The sequence below is a fragment of the Augochlora pura genome, chromosome 11 (genome assembly GCF_028453695.1).
Source record: "Augochlora pura isolate Apur16 chromosome 11, APUR_v2.2.1, whole genome shotgun sequence".
NCBI lineage: Eukaryota > Metazoa > Arthropoda > Insecta > Hymenoptera > Halictidae > Augochlora > Augochlora pura.
In genome coordinates this window covers 4,047,800-4,063,319 of record NC_135782.1, presented here as the reverse complement: position 1 = coordinate 4,063,319, position 15,520 = coordinate 4,047,800, and the positions used below count along the sequence as shown (strand labels likewise).

General features: G+C 46.4%; 1 protein-coding gene across 1 annotated transcript in view; it reads right to left on the bottom strand.

Annotated features, from left to right (window-relative positions):
- Positions 1-15,296, bottom strand: part of LOC144477149 (uncharacterized) — a 63,065-nt gene extending 47,769 nt beyond the window's left edge. Inside the window, exon 1 of the mRNA XM_078194636.1 lies at positions 15,167-15,296. Coding sequence (XP_078050762.1) covers positions 15,167-15,296 — 130 coding nt within the window. The remainder of the gene's footprint in view (positions 1-15,166) is intronic.
- Positions 15,297-15,520: the final 224 nt, after the last annotated feature.

Genomic DNA, 15,520 nt, shown 5'->3' with positions numbered 1-15,520 from the left:
CGCGTTACCCTGCCGCGCGTGGGTGCCCGGTAATGGGAAGTGCACATAGAAACCGTCCTGCCCATATTTGTCTACCATTCGTCTTTTTCAACCTCGGCCTACCTCCGCCGCGACCGCGCGCGCGGACCACGGAACCGGCCATTTTCTGACCCGGCTACAACACGTGAATCGTCCTATGCCCGCGATCCGGGACGAACGAGATTCCTGCGGGAACTTCGACGGTCGTCCGTGTGAAAAAAATACGTAATTTCAGTATTATAGTATTATATTATATGTAACAGTACTACAGTATTAAATAGCACTTCTGATTATCCCTTTGCGATATGATTTCTTTTAGCTTTTGATTAGCGCTTCTTCGTCCTTAATCATTTCCTCGATGAAACGTGAGAATTTTTAAGGTAAAAAAGAACAACCGTAGGTAGAGAAAATTTATTTGAAATTTAGAAAGAAAATAGCTTCGAAAGCAAAGGGTTAGTTAACCTAAAACCAAGTGACAACATGTACACTTTATACTGCGTGTAAAGGGTTGACGCGCGTTACCGCGACTGTTTTTTTCGTTTCGGCGTCATATTCCCCGTATATTGAGTCTTCTTAGGATCGATGCGAATTTAAAGTGGCAATGAGCCGGTGTCATATGCGCGAGTCACGATAAATATTAGCTCAGCATCCAAACTCCGCCTGCCGTGCGTAAACGTTTGCGATTCGAACATGGCCGACGGAGTATGCACGACGCGGCAGTAAATTTCGCGTTAAGCCGAAGTCCAGCCGGATGATTTACGTGAGTACGGAGCCGGGGAGAGGAGCGAGAGAGAACCCTTTGCCGCGGACCGACCGGACGCGGATCTTCTTCGGCCCGCCACGATGTACGAATTTCGGTTGTCGAACGCCGCGCGACGTCCCTGAAATTGAGGATCCATTAAGCGGAATTGATGAGCTCCGACAGCCTTCGCGTGACGTTCCCGTTGATTTAGTAACTCTTTAACGACGCCGTGCCGACGTTTCCCCGTTTCCAATCGTTGACGATTGTTTGAGCGGCGTAGCTATCACCCTTTGGGGTAAAGAGAACTCAGTTCAATAGTTTTATTTGTAAAATTTTAATTTCTGTAGTAGGCGGTTATATTCTAAATTTTATTTAGTAAACGAATTAAAAATATCAACAAGGTATCATTCACCTTTGATGGGTGAATTCTTAGAAATTTAATTGGAAGTCTCCGCGTGTGATCATAATTTCTATAAGTAGTAATATTTTTATTGGTAATAATGTAAGATGACGGAAAAAGGAATATATGAACTGTTCAATGATAAAAATGGACAACTGTTTTGGTCACGGTTGTCACGCGACGGAGTTCTGAACAGAATAAAACGAGTTTCTGTTAAACGGACCACCCCGTAGCGTCCGCTGAAACATCCGGTGGGCCAACTTTTCAGCAAAACGTGCGGCCTAAAAAAAAGGGCGTCGTTACCGAAATTCAGCGAGCCTAATTGCCTCCCGCCGTTGAATAATGTCGCGTATCCTTTTGCACGAGACCCCGAGGGAACCGGAGGAAGGTTCTAGTACATTTGCCACGGCGCACGCGACGCCTTCGTAACAATAGGATTTTAGGGGAGCGTGGGCGGGTCGCGCGTTTATTTCGCGCAAGACAGTGCGAAATCCCTTGTTTACAGCCGGCTGCCCGCGGACAATCCTGTCCACGCCGTGTACCTTCGGCTATTTTCCCCGGATGCCCCCCGTCATTAGTTTCACCCACAACTATCTTCTCTACCTGTCCGCTCGCGTCCCGGTTGCCAACTACGAACCAACAATGGGAATTTCAACAAGCAAGCCAAGGTCCGCGGCTCGCACCGCAAACAATTACGGCACTTGCGCCTCGCAACAGCCGAGAAACCGTCTCCTATATGAGCCGTCCAGTGCACACATCGATTAACTCCACTTTTTGAAAAATCTTAAATTTAAGTGTCGAAGCACTTGGTATAGTCATAACTTTTTATATTTATAATAACTTTCCTGAATAATAAAGATTAACCCCATTAAACGGCAAAATTTTTTTGGCCATTGAAAACTGTAACATTACCGACGATTATTTTTTGGCTATTCTTTCTTGTTAATTTTATACATTAAATAATATTAATTTTATACATTAAATTATACGTTAAATGAAAGCTATATCTGTATTTATTCATTCTACATTATATATGTGAATCTATGTTGTAACAGGAATTTTAAAAATCAATGTACATCATTTCATCGCGTTTCTCGACTTTTTGTTTTATGGAGTTAGTCGATGTGTGCACTGAACGGCTCATATCACCCGAAAGACCACGGCGACGAGAAATAAAATTTTTTGCCGGATTTACATTTAAATTTATCGGGCCGAAATCGTTTTTCTACGAAGAACCGTCATAGAAAACTGGCGGCAGGCAAATCGTTGGCTATATAAAAGAACGCGAGAACCGGCGCGAAACGAAAAGAAGATTCGTCCGGTCCGGTAGCATAAATCAGCCGGCAGCCACGTGAAACAATGTCGCCCTGTTCAGACCCGCTACCATGCGTCATCCTTAATGGATCCAGCTAAGCAGGATCACCATAATTTTCTCTGCTTAGCTAAAACCGGAAACGGATTTCTAATCTCGGTAGCGTCCCGACGATCACGCGTGCGATTTCTCCAGGATACTCGATGGAATCACCCGAACTCCCGATAAATCATCGGCGAATTAATGCCGCTTCTTTTCGTAGCAGTTTCGTTCGTCAAAGGGCCAGAGTAAGGCCCCCTTTTGTCGCGGACGAAAACGGTCGAGGCCGGGACGAAATTTCCTCGGGGATCTCCGATTGTTGTACTGACAAACGACGACTGACACTTTTATGCCCGAGAGAGAGAAAGAGAGAGAGAGAGAGAGAAAGAGAGAGAGACCGGTCTCGGCTGACAACGGACGTTCAACGATGTTTGGCCACGTCTGGCTCGTCAATCCGCGTTAATTTACGATGATTCGAGGGCCGATTGATTTTGTTTTGCAGCGGTGAACGACTGAGTTCCGTGTGCTCGTGCAGCCTGGCGCAGCTTCTCTCTCGAGAGAGCAACGCGACGCGGAGCCGCGACATGTCGCTCCACTTCACCTCAGCGACGATCCTTCTTATGAATGCTGCTTACTGTCTGCGACAAGTGGCATAATCAGCGGCACTTTGAGAACACCCTCGTTATCGACGAATCGTGTCGCGCCTTGTCCCGATCAAATCCGAGGACACGCCCGGATTCGTCATCGTCTGGGAATACCGGTTCGACGCCGTGTCCTCTTAGGATTACGCGCGGGCTCAAGGTCCTGATTATATACTGACGATTATTTGTTAATTAAATCGCTGGCGGCCCGACCAGTTTCGGAGATTCATTCTCCGTTGCAATTAATACGAAGAAACTGCATCCGACCAGGAATGCGTTCTAGGTTAGTTTCCTCTTTGGATCCAGTCATTTTCGCCAGGATCCATAAAAATCGCCGACCGCTGATTGCATGACAGAACACGAATGTGTATTGAATAATTCGAGAACGGCGTAACGAGAGAAACGTTAGTAACGAGAGGCAGTGCCGTATTATTGGAAAGCCAATAAGCGCCGCCGCACGGCAGCTAGATTCCAGCGAGACACGATCGACGAGCGTGTCGCGACGGCAAATGGTACGACGGTGGTGGTTCAAAGACACCGATGCCTGGGTCCACGGCGGATCGGAAACCGCGTTCGTTTAATGATTGAAGCAACGAATCGGCGCTCCCGATTGGCCGGTGCCCCGACACCCGGGGCCCCGCTCCCCCTCCCCTCCTTTTTCCCCGGCAATATTCTATTAAAGTAATAGCCAACGTTACGGCCGGCGTGGCAAGTAGCGGAGCAACAAATTTCTTATGGCCGATGTAAATCGGGCCATAAGTCGGGGTAGTTACACTGTTTAGCCAATTAGCAGAATGCGACCGGTTCTCAGGTGCGCCTCGAGAGAGACCGTTTCTATCGGGTGCCCCTGCCAACCGTTGATTCTCGCCGCGGCTGTCCGGCTCGTTCGGCCAATGAACGTCCCCTCCTTAATAAATACACGGCCGGGCCGTAAACATCGCCGGAAATACACGTTCCGCGAAAATATAGATCAGCCGCGGCCGCGGCCGATCGCCGCGCTATCGCACGATTTTTCGTGATCGCGATAATAGGGCGGCGGAGCCAGTTGCCATCGCCTAGCCAATTATATACCGTTGCCTTCGGTTTATTTTCCGAGCTGAATTAATTTAGATTTACCGTATCTGGCGTATCGAACTCTCTTATTCGAATACAATTATTTCATCATGTATTTGTTAAAATTGAACGGAAAGTCCTAAAATATGAAATTATATCTTTCGTGAGAAAGGATATAATTCTATATCTCGTACGATATATTTGAGGTTAATTTCACGCGTGAAAATAAAGAAACGGCGCAGCGATTGTCTATCGGCTCCACCACCCTAAAACAGTCTTCTAAAAAAGGAGGAAAAGGAGGAAAAAGTCCATGGTGTATCCCCATGTACGCGCCACCGAGAATCCCGTCATCTCGACGAAGGACACCTGCATTATTTTCATAAATTATTGATATTGCACCGCGAGAAGACCGGGCGTTCGCGACGAGACAGGCCAAGCCGGCGGACGCTGCAACCCTCGCGTCTAGGCGCGCGTCTCGCCCGGTCGATTGAATAAATATGGAGTAAAATTTCTCATAACGTGCGAGGAAGAACTTGGCCGACCCGTCGAACACAATTTATTTAAATGTCGCGAGCCGACAACGGTAAAACAACATCGAGGTTTCCCTTTCCATACGTCGACCACGCAGGACAAAAGAATGCAAATTTTGTCGGTCCGTCCGCAATTCCACGGGGCGTTTATATTCGCCGTGAACAACTTTTGAACAGCGCCGGACGTTACCGACGCGCGATCAAACTCGCGAAATATCGGCGCCGTTACTGCACAGTTTTGCGCTGAAACTCGCCTCTTCGAAGACAGCGGCGTGTTCACCGTTTTTGGCGGCGAGACGTCGTTCGGTATAATCTCGAGATAATACAAATATATCAAATATACAAATATATAGATGAGAAGAAGAATGTCGATACGAATGGAGAAGATTTTGCGATGCAATAAAATTTAGCGATTTGCTAGCAGATAGCATACGGTAGAATAAAATGGATAGGTAGATAAAATATAAATATTATTTATAACAGAATATTTATTCTGGAAGCTTAACTTTCAGACAGCTCAAATTCAGACTTTTATATAAACGAGAGGATTCTATAATTTTGTCGATAATTATGGCCAAATTTGATATACGTTTATTGCATATACATATAATGATTTATTTAATGTGCAGGTTACTGGTGAATGATAGGTATAATTGTTTCTCTGTAATAACAAAGATTTTATTATTTTAAACAGGATAATACTTATTATAATACTTATATACTAATTATTTATCGTATCTGTAATAACAAAGAAACAACATTCAATGTTATTATTCACACTATCTTTCTGTATTAGCTTTCTTATATTTAATTTCAGTTCTTTCTACTTCGGCTTATATTGTCGCACTGGCGTCACATGTCTATTCGTTCGATTATCTTAATACTATTGGAGATCTAACTTATCGATCTATTTACGCGGTGAATTTAATATAAGTTAGGATGATTTCCTTACATACATATAAGGGCATCGACTCTGTAAATTTTCGTCGAAATCGTCGCGAGACCGACGGTCCCGTTTTAGGAGGAATCCCGGGGGAAGACGCGGGTCGCGTTGTCGGCGGTAATGAAGATTTAAACCTGTGGCACAATAGGATTAGCTCGATCGTCCGTGGCCGATGAAGTCAGCCCCCCTAAGACCGAGAGCGCCGTGCTATTAATTAACCGTGTCGATGCATCCGGACCGATTAAACCGACATACCGGGATACGTCGGTTGGCTCGCGGGGGCGTTTCTCGGTTCCCTTAAGACCGCATTAATTGCTCGTGAAAACGCCCACGCGCTCGCGCTCGCGCGGCCCCGGTTTCGCCACAGTTCATTAGTGTCCTCGCCGGGTAACTCCGGTTGGATCTGCTCGCCGCGAAAAATAAATCCCTCATGGACGGACGGCGGACGGCGGACGCCGGTGCGGCGCGGCTCGTTCCTCAAGGCGCCATCTTGAAGAGCAAAGAAAGGCCCACGCGGAAGCGCCGCGCCGCGTTCCACGTATCGCTGAAATCGCTACCATCGCGCCGGTTTCGCAGTCCCCACTTGCGTCCGATCCTCTCCTTTCCCGACGCGTTATCGCCGCCCATTCGATCGCGCCGCGAGATCGATTCTCGTCAGCGCGACGGTACCCTTTGACGCTTCAATTCCCGCCCAGTGGCGTAGGACCGGGCCTCCCCGCAGCACCGCGAATTTAACTCGAAATCATCTTGAATTTTTGAATTTATTCGTGGATTTTTGCGAATGTCAGTTTATTAATTCTCCTCTTCTTTTCCGATTCAAACTTTTACTTATCAAAGCCTCGTTTAGGGTAATTGTTACTAATTTTCCAAACGGAATTTGGTAACTGTACTTGTCGATAGCATTTTCTAAACCGATTCGTGAGATTATATGTCGATTACTTGGCAAACTAATGTGCGCTGATAACGAAGGATTATTAAGACAAGCTCCCGGTAAAAATTTCAGAAAACTTCATCATTAATACGTAATGATAATTATCGCCTCCAACCGCTACATATATATATTAGAGTTACACAACGTTTGATTCTAACGACGGCGAAATAAAAGATAAGGGTCGTCGAATAAAATTGTGTTCGAATAAATATCCGATTCGAATAAAAACAGTTATCTATATAAAAATCCGTTCGAATAAATACGAAATAGAATAAACCAGTATCTCCGGATAAGAAACTATCCGAATACGATAATTTTATTCGCGCGAGCGTCCACATTCCAGACCAGTATGTGCGGTTTCTTGTGCGCGCGCGCGCCGATCGAAAGCCGACGCGGGACGATATCGCGGAAGAATCGAATATTGAATATAAAACGGAATCGCGGGTTTCCGGTGCACCCGACGGGGATAATTTCTATTAATAACAGCCTTTGACGGATCAACTCCAAACATTCCGCGTGGACGATCCGGGGGAATGGAAGGTGGCACGGAATAACACATTCGAATCGTTCCGCAGAGCGATCGCCGGTTTTATCGCGTCCCGATCACAATAAATTAATAAACGTTCTTCTTTTTTTTTTCTCTCGTCCGGGTTGCTCGCGCCACGGAGATCGTTCGGCCGCGATATTAGCGGGTTTATTAATTTATTTTTTCTTTATTAGGCGGACGAGTCGCGCCCACCGGTAATCAGGGATCTGTAATTAGTCGAACATGCTGTCTGTCTGTCCATAGCGATTTATGCCGTGCCCCCGGGGATAACTTCCTCCCCCCCCTTGTCGCCCCTTCCTTCTCCCCCCTCCCCCACCCCACGAAACCCTTGTTCGTTGGTGCCCAATCGGTATCCAACAGGAACGGTCTTACTTCGCCCGTTCCACCAACGCTTCTTCGATACCCTCTCGTCGAGAATCTCGACGTCCCTTCGACGTCCCTTCGGCGTCCCTTCGGCGTCCCTTCGGCGTCCGCGTCATCCTCGCATCTACCTCCAAGAAGAGACGAATTCCTCGGCCGCGTACCTATCGCCGCGACTTATCCCCGAACCGAACCGTAATTGTCGGTTTAGACCAGGAAACACGAACACGCTGCCGGTTGATCGATCGCGGCTCGAGCCGCGCCAGCGAATTTTCGTCCGCAGCGAAACGTTCGTTAACGTACCGCACGGCGCCGCATAATGTCTCGAAAATTATACGCTATTCCTCGTCCCGAACACGTGATTATATCCAGTCGCACGATAATCGCCGGCCTTGCGCCTTTTTTTCCACCGTTACAACGTACCAATCCTTCCCGCAATCTCTCCGGATTTTTCGAGGCTGCGGCAAAATTGTGCTCCCTTATCGATCGCGCTATTAAATCGAGCAATTAAATCCTACTATTAGATCCCCGGGCATTAGAACGCATTATTAACCTTTTAGATACTACGCGCCACTATAGTGGCTTTCGCGAATGGCTCGTAGTTTACTCAATTGTTTTATTATTTATTAAAGCAAACAATTAAAGTGAAAGCGTGTATATACAATATATTAAGAAAAGAATATATGTTAGTAGTACTATATATAGATATCCGGAAAATATATATATTAAGAGAAAATCGTAATTTAGTTACGAACAAACTTTATTTGCGCAAAATCCTGCCGTGTCTAAAAGATTAAATCTTAACCGCGGTCGGACCTCGGTGAATACCAACCCTTTTTACGGCGGGCGATTGGTCCGTTTAGACGTCGAGTTGCAAACATTCCAATCGAATGAATAAAATATTAACATTGAAACTAATAGAAGGATTAATGTACGATCGAAAGATTTGAATGCATCTAGAGCGAAAGTCGCATAAATACTCGCGTTTGTCTACGGTGAACGGGTTAATGCAACGTCTAAATCGTTTCCAAAGCGATCCGTAGCCAGAACGAGCCACTCCGGCTAATGCGAGCCGCCGTAAAGCCACGATGATGCATCAGCACCCGTGGATCGGGGTCGAAAATCGTAATCGCCGCCGATCAACAGAAAGCCGGCCGCTCGAAGTAGACATCCGGCGTGGAACGCCGCGCTGCCTCCGCGTAACTCGTAGTCACTTATTATCTCGAAAGGATGGGGCAGCTTAGATGCAATCGTTTGTCGAGGAACCCCGAGGGCTCTTTCGCGTGCAGCCCGAGCCGCTCTTATTCCGCTTTTCGGCTGGCGTTAACGAGCCCGGCCAGGCTTCGATAAACACGCACGATAAGAATCTCCTCGCGGCAGCAGGCTTGTTCGGCCTTTGACTAAGTGGTTCGCGGGATCCGAGGAATATGCGTACGCTAGACACGGCCCACCGTGTCCGACCGGTTCGATTCGAGACGTTCCGACGGCCTGTTCGTCGATCATTGCATGGTACTAGCTACACGATACAAGCTATACTATAGCTTGTAGGGCTTCTTAAACTATGGGTAAACATAACCTCAAACGGGTCGCGTAGCAAAATTCTGCGGACGCGAGAGATTTTAATGTCAAATATTTATATATACCATTTTATAACATCACTGGAGTTGCCGGAATACAGTGGATATATTTTCATATGTATATGTATATTGTGGGTTTTCGAAGGGTTTTGATGATCGAAATGAATTGACTAAATTTGTTTCTCTGTAATTAAGAGATTTATATTATAACCTATATTCCTATAACTACAATATATACAATATTTACTAGTTAACCTGTAATTAAGAGAAACGACAATTTAGGTCAACTGTTCGTCTCTCTTTCACAGCTCTGCTTTTATCAACTATTTTCCTTGTAACGATTAATTAATTTTACGTAATCTTTTCTTATCTTAGTACGTGTTCACTATTTTAATTCTTCTATCTATCTATCGCCCTCACCACGTGGCCAGCTAGCAGGTTTATCACAGCCGCGCGGGCACCATGTACTGAGCGCGGTAATTTTAAAGAGGGTATATTCTCTTTACATACGTATATTGTTACCTAATAAATAAATCATCAAAAAATATTAATTTAGTTTTCTTTTATATTTTGTATGGGGTCGTCGAGAAGCTCGCAATCATGAATGGGGTCGCGAATGACAAAAGTTTAAGAAGCCCTGAGCTATAGTATACAAGACAGAGTATATATTAGTGTTGGAAAATAAAGGAGGCTTCTCATAGTCTGCGCCGCGATCATGACAAATGAGGAGACTGCCCACCGATTTGCAGAATCGGTTGTCCCCTCTTCGTTAGTGTTTTGTTTCTCTCGATGCCGTCGGCCCCGTTACGATGTCATCGATAGTCTGTTGTTGTTCTGACCACGCAAGCGATGTGACGTTCTTGCTTTCTTCTATGTTCTTTTGTAATACGGAAAATAAAATTATCCTGTATTTATTTAAATATAGAAGTGTTATTTTCAATAATTAGTATACAGTGCAGGAACAATTACAATTTCAAAGCTTAACGATCGAGATATGCATGTACATATGCGAATTGTTCCGCCTACTGCAATTTCGGTGGTACGTCGTCTAGAAATCGCAGAGATACTATAACACAGCCTGTGTGCATCATGGTCGAACGGGACGTTCCGTAGACGGTTTATCTCAGTTTCGTTGAAACGATCCGACCGCCCGTCTCTACAGGTATACGGGGTCTAAGCGACACAACTTCCCTTTCCGTACCGCGCGTCGTCTCGTTTGTTCCACGGGAATGGCTCCCCCCAGGGTGATCCGATCGTTCCCGACGAAAACGAAACTGGAAAAGAGAATGCCGGCTGGAGAGCCGGGTAATAATAGACGGTGGTTGAAAAGCCGGTGGAAAAAAGGCGGCGTAATTATACATACGCGGGGTGCGGCCGTTCGCCTAAAGGAGGGGAAAGAAGAGGTATCCGCGGAGGCATCCCGTCGCGAGATACGCGCGTGGATTGTTCAGCGAACGGGATCGTCCGGATGTTGTGGATGTTTCCCCTACGGTATTTACATTTCCCGTCGCGCGTACCTCATCGGCCGCAATAAAGGTCCGTGCAATCGCGCGCGCGCATTTTTCTTCGTGAAAGTTTAATTCCATCTTGTCCACGGTTTCTTCTCTGGCCCGTTTACGGTTCGCTCGGCGAAGCCGCCGCCGCCGAGTCGGGCCCGCTTATCGTCCGAATGACTTATCGCTGCGAACAGCACCCTTTTCGCGAGCCCGGCCACGTCGTAACAACCTAAATTAAGTCCGCGCCTTCGTCTCTCATCCGTATTTCATTTTTCACCGGTTGTAGACCCGAGTCTCCACCGTTAACCATCTCGCGTGTACTCACGTGTCTTATCTAATAATTTGTCTGGCTTCGTTCTACCTTTTTAGCCAAGATAGGGTGTTCTATGTTTTTTTTTTTTAATTATATATGGATGGGGTGGAATCGCAGAGGCGGCAGTTACAGTTTACTTATTTCGAGAAGCAATGTAATTGAAATATTTCAGAGAACTATTTTATATTATTAATATTTCTACTGTACCACTTTGGAATCAATTATAACTCAACGTAATTAGAGCTTATTTTTCATTCGTTTAAAAATAATTGTACGAACTAGAAGCTTCGTTTCTGGGACGAGAGAGAGAGATAGTATTCGGGACAAAGAGATTTCAGTGGCGCTGGGAACGCAGATGGGAACGAGACGAGCACGGACCTGCTCGGGATCGGTAATTTCTCGGAGAACGTTGAATCTAAAACGTTAGGTAGTCCGGTTCCGGTGAACGTTTTCGGTCAATCGTATCCACGGTTCTCTCCGCTCACACCGGTTTACGAGAACGTCCCGCCTCGTAAAACGAACGATCCCGGTCGCCGGAAGGGTTCTGCATACGGCCGCGCGCTCCGTTCCCTACGTCGTACCTCGATAATGCGACGGGGAACTCTGTCGCAATCGTCGGATATCCGTCCCGCGGACCCATTAACGGTGAATTGTGGACCGAACGATCACGATTTACGATCAATATACGACTCATTACCGGGAAAAGTAGCCGTTTACGACAACTATGAAGCGGATTCGAGTTCGAGTTATTTACGATATCGACGGTCCGCGCCGGTCCGGAGATAACAGGCCCGTGGAGATTCTCGAATCACGGTTGTTCACGCTTTACGCGGCTACTCGGGGCACCGTTCTCCCGTTCGTCAAGTGGGTTTTTCGTCGGACGATCATTATACGGGGTGTCCCAAAGTTGCTGAAACGGAATCGGCAATTTTCAGATTTGATCGTTCGAAGTATCGAAAAAGTGCTGCAACGAAAGCGCTGTAACTTTGCGAGAAAAAATCGCAGGAGGGTCTCGCTTTTTTTACCTTACAGTAGAAGAATCGAACTTTATTTTCGCGTAAACGGCATGTCTATAAAAAATTCTAGGCAGTCTGGGCGCATTTTCAAAGTTTGACAAAGTTTGCAACCCCTGCTTTTTCGCCCTAAAAAGGGTGTCTTTAAAGTGCTGTAATTCTGAGAAAAAAAATCGCAGGCGGGTCTCGCTTTTTTTAACTTACAGTAGAAGAATCGAACTTTATTTTCGCGTAAATGGCATGTCTATAAAAAATTCTAGGCAGTCTGGGCGCATTTTCAAAGTTTGACTAAGTTTGCAACAACCCCTGCTTTTTCGCCCTAACAAGGGTGTCTTTAAATTGCTGTAATTCTGAGAAAAAAAATCGCAGGCGGTTGAATCTTTTTTTAAATTAAAGAGGAAGGTTTGCAGTTCATTTCACCGTAAACGACATGTCGTTAAAAAATTTTACGCGGTCCGTGCGTTTCGTCGAACTTCCCAATTTTCATAGACACGGCGATTGGCATTGGTCTCGCATTTAATTGGGTACAGTGGTTATCGCGCATGGAACTTAAAATCGAGAAATACCTTCTCAAAGTAGAGGTTTCAAGCTTTAATTCAAAAGAAGAGTCATCGTCCTACGATCATTTTTCGTCCAGGTATTCTCGCACAAAGTTCAACAATCTGCCTGAAAATGCGTTATAATTTCGTCGAGCACTTTGGAATTCCTGTTTTCAATAGGTGTCAGCCAGGCACTGTCGCTCTCTAACCAGATGATGGATACGCACAAGAGACAATTACAGCTTAGGCGAGCATTGTCAGAGAGAGAGAGAGACAGTTCGCTCGGTTATGTGTTCATTCGCGCGAACGTCCCCGGGGACCGTTGGCAGAAGGTGTCGGCAGCTCGCTCGCGCGGCGTTACTTTGTCCCGCGAGGGCGAACGCGAGCATTATTATCCTCTCGCGATAACGGTACGCACGTGGGACGTGAATCGCGTCACCGTGAATCGCGCGGACTTCATTTAGCCTATTACAGAGAGCGCGTCCGGCCGACGCGTTTCTCGATAAGCCCGGTTTCGGGGCCCCCTCCCGGGGGGGTAACGCAGGATATAAATACTTTGGGCCACGGCCGAATTAAGCAGGAAGCTGTTCCTCTCGATCCACATTAATCCTGCTTAAAAACGCGCTAAGACGCGCATAAATCTTCTCCCACCCGCCACCCCCTTGTTTCGTCACCGTAACCGGCCGCGGCGCGACCACCTAAATTTTAAATCAGCTTTATCACGTGTCTCGCGCACGCGCAGACACCGCGACACGTCGCGATCACTTATTTGCCTTCATTTGTCCCTCTTCCACCGCTCGCCAGATATTTATGTGACGTCCGTTTTTTAATTTGAATTTATTCACTTCGAGATTTCGGATTCGCAATTTGCTCTCGACATAAATATTCTCGACAGTCTCTCTCTCTCTCTCTCTCGGTGCTTGAAACAGCAGCTACACTCGGATCTCTGCTGCCGCCGATGGAAATTGTTTGCAGGCCGGGGGAGACAAATGTTACACTTCGCGCCTTGAAATTATGGCGGAGACGACATTTATTTTTACAATATTCCGGCGTGGGAATCGTTTTATTATCTCAGTTGGTACGTTCCGATTAATTAGCCGGATAACAGGGTGTTATTAAAATAAATGTCCAGATAGGCTCTCCCTGATACGCACCGTTTTATTTAGATGAATATTTATCGAATTTATCGGACTTATTCGCACATTTCATTCGGTTTATTCGTTTTACTCCATTCAACGTTTTCAAATCCATGAGACCGCTAATTCTGGAAGGGTTGTAAACCTCGGAACGATGAAACGTGTAACATTAATATTTAGTAGACAAACCGTCGCGAACCATCGTTTCCCATTTTCTTCTCCCCCATTCGTTACAATCCCCGTCCAGTTCTACAAGCGCATAATTCTTTCTTTCCCTTCCGCGCGGCTACCGTAAAATCACTTACGCGCCGGTCCGGCGACAGCGCCGCGTAACGCGCTCTAATCGCTGGATGATCGCGACAGGGACTCGACTTTCCTTCGCCCGTTATTCCCACTTCGTAACTCCGCGCGCGGACGTTAACAACGATGTCCATCAACCGCGCGCACCGGATACGTTCGGCGCTCGTTCCCATCCACGTATAGACTGTTAATTCTGTAATAAGGTAGCGGCGATCGGGCAATTCCGGGCGGACGTGTAAGCCTGTCGCGCGCGGTGGCTCGCGGACAGCCGAGATCATAATCGACCGGTTGAACTTCGGATGCCGGGAGATCTTGCGGCTGATCCGTCGACGTTAGGCCGCGTGTGCGTTTAATGCGTGTATCATGAATACTGGCCTTTAATAGTTTTATTAACCCTTTGCGCTCTAGTGGAGTCTCTGAGGCACCACTTCAAATTGTTCTATCATGTCTCAAAATAATTTTTATACAAACAAAGTTTAGATTTAAAAAATGGTTAAATAATAAAACTATTGTTATCAGTTGCAAGAATCAATTTCGTGATTGACGATGAGTCAGAAATTTTATCTCAGATTTACGGTCAGAATAGCTTCGAGCGCAAAGGGTTAGTAGAGCCACGGATTTTTATGGGGAAAAAAATTGTCTAGCTGAATTGGGAAGAATATGTTTTATACAGAAGACTATTTCTTCTTTACAAAATCTCGATAAATGGAGAAGAACGTAGAGATATGTTTAATCTTGGACTTTTATCTAATCATTTTTATTATTAGATTTATTTAATAATTTGCATTTTAATCGCATCGAATTTAATAACGATATTCTATTGAAAGGAATTGTGAAAATAAATTGTTAATTGTGCCGCGAGCTCGTGAAACGGGGCGACGGGAACCGGACGAGGTCCCGAAGTCCGCAACAATATATTAGATCTGAAAGGATGCAGACTGCCAAGAGTGAATTTTAACCTCATAGTCCAGAAATACTGACGGTGTTTTTACCACTGATATCGTTTCGAAGCATTGTTGGGGTTGGGGAAAAATGACGATTTAAGAGATAGAAATGGATACGCGCCCTTATAGAAGGGATCTAGTCGGGAGGAGTGAGTAACATGAAAAGAACGAAGAAATGGAAGGCAGGAAAAGATCGACGAAGGAAGCAGGACGACGAGAGGCGGTCTGCGAGCGTAGCATAAGCGCGGCTGGCATGAAATACGATGAGAGAGCGCCTCGGGTGCGAGACTTATGCTAAGTACACGCACACTGACCCGTCCGTGTTCATGTACCTTTGGCTTGGTCTTGGTCATGTTCGTCTTCGTCTTGGTTTCCATCTTCGTCTTCGTCTTGGTCCTTCATCCTTGTCTTCGTCTTCGTCTCCATCCTCGTCTTCGTCTCCATCCTCGTCTCGCTCTCCATCCTCTTCTTCGTCTTGGTCCAGCGAGTAGCGGGCAGGCTCGCGTGTGCGTGCCGGTCGCGTGTTTCGCGCGTTTGCGCTGCGCTTGCTACGGCTCCCGCGTTCTACCTTCGCCAAGCCTTTATATGGGATTCCGCGCCGCTCCGGAACACGGTAGTAGCCAACCCTCCTGCCACGCCGCCAGCCTGTCCACGTTCTGTACCGGTCTCCGCTCCGTAACCATGCT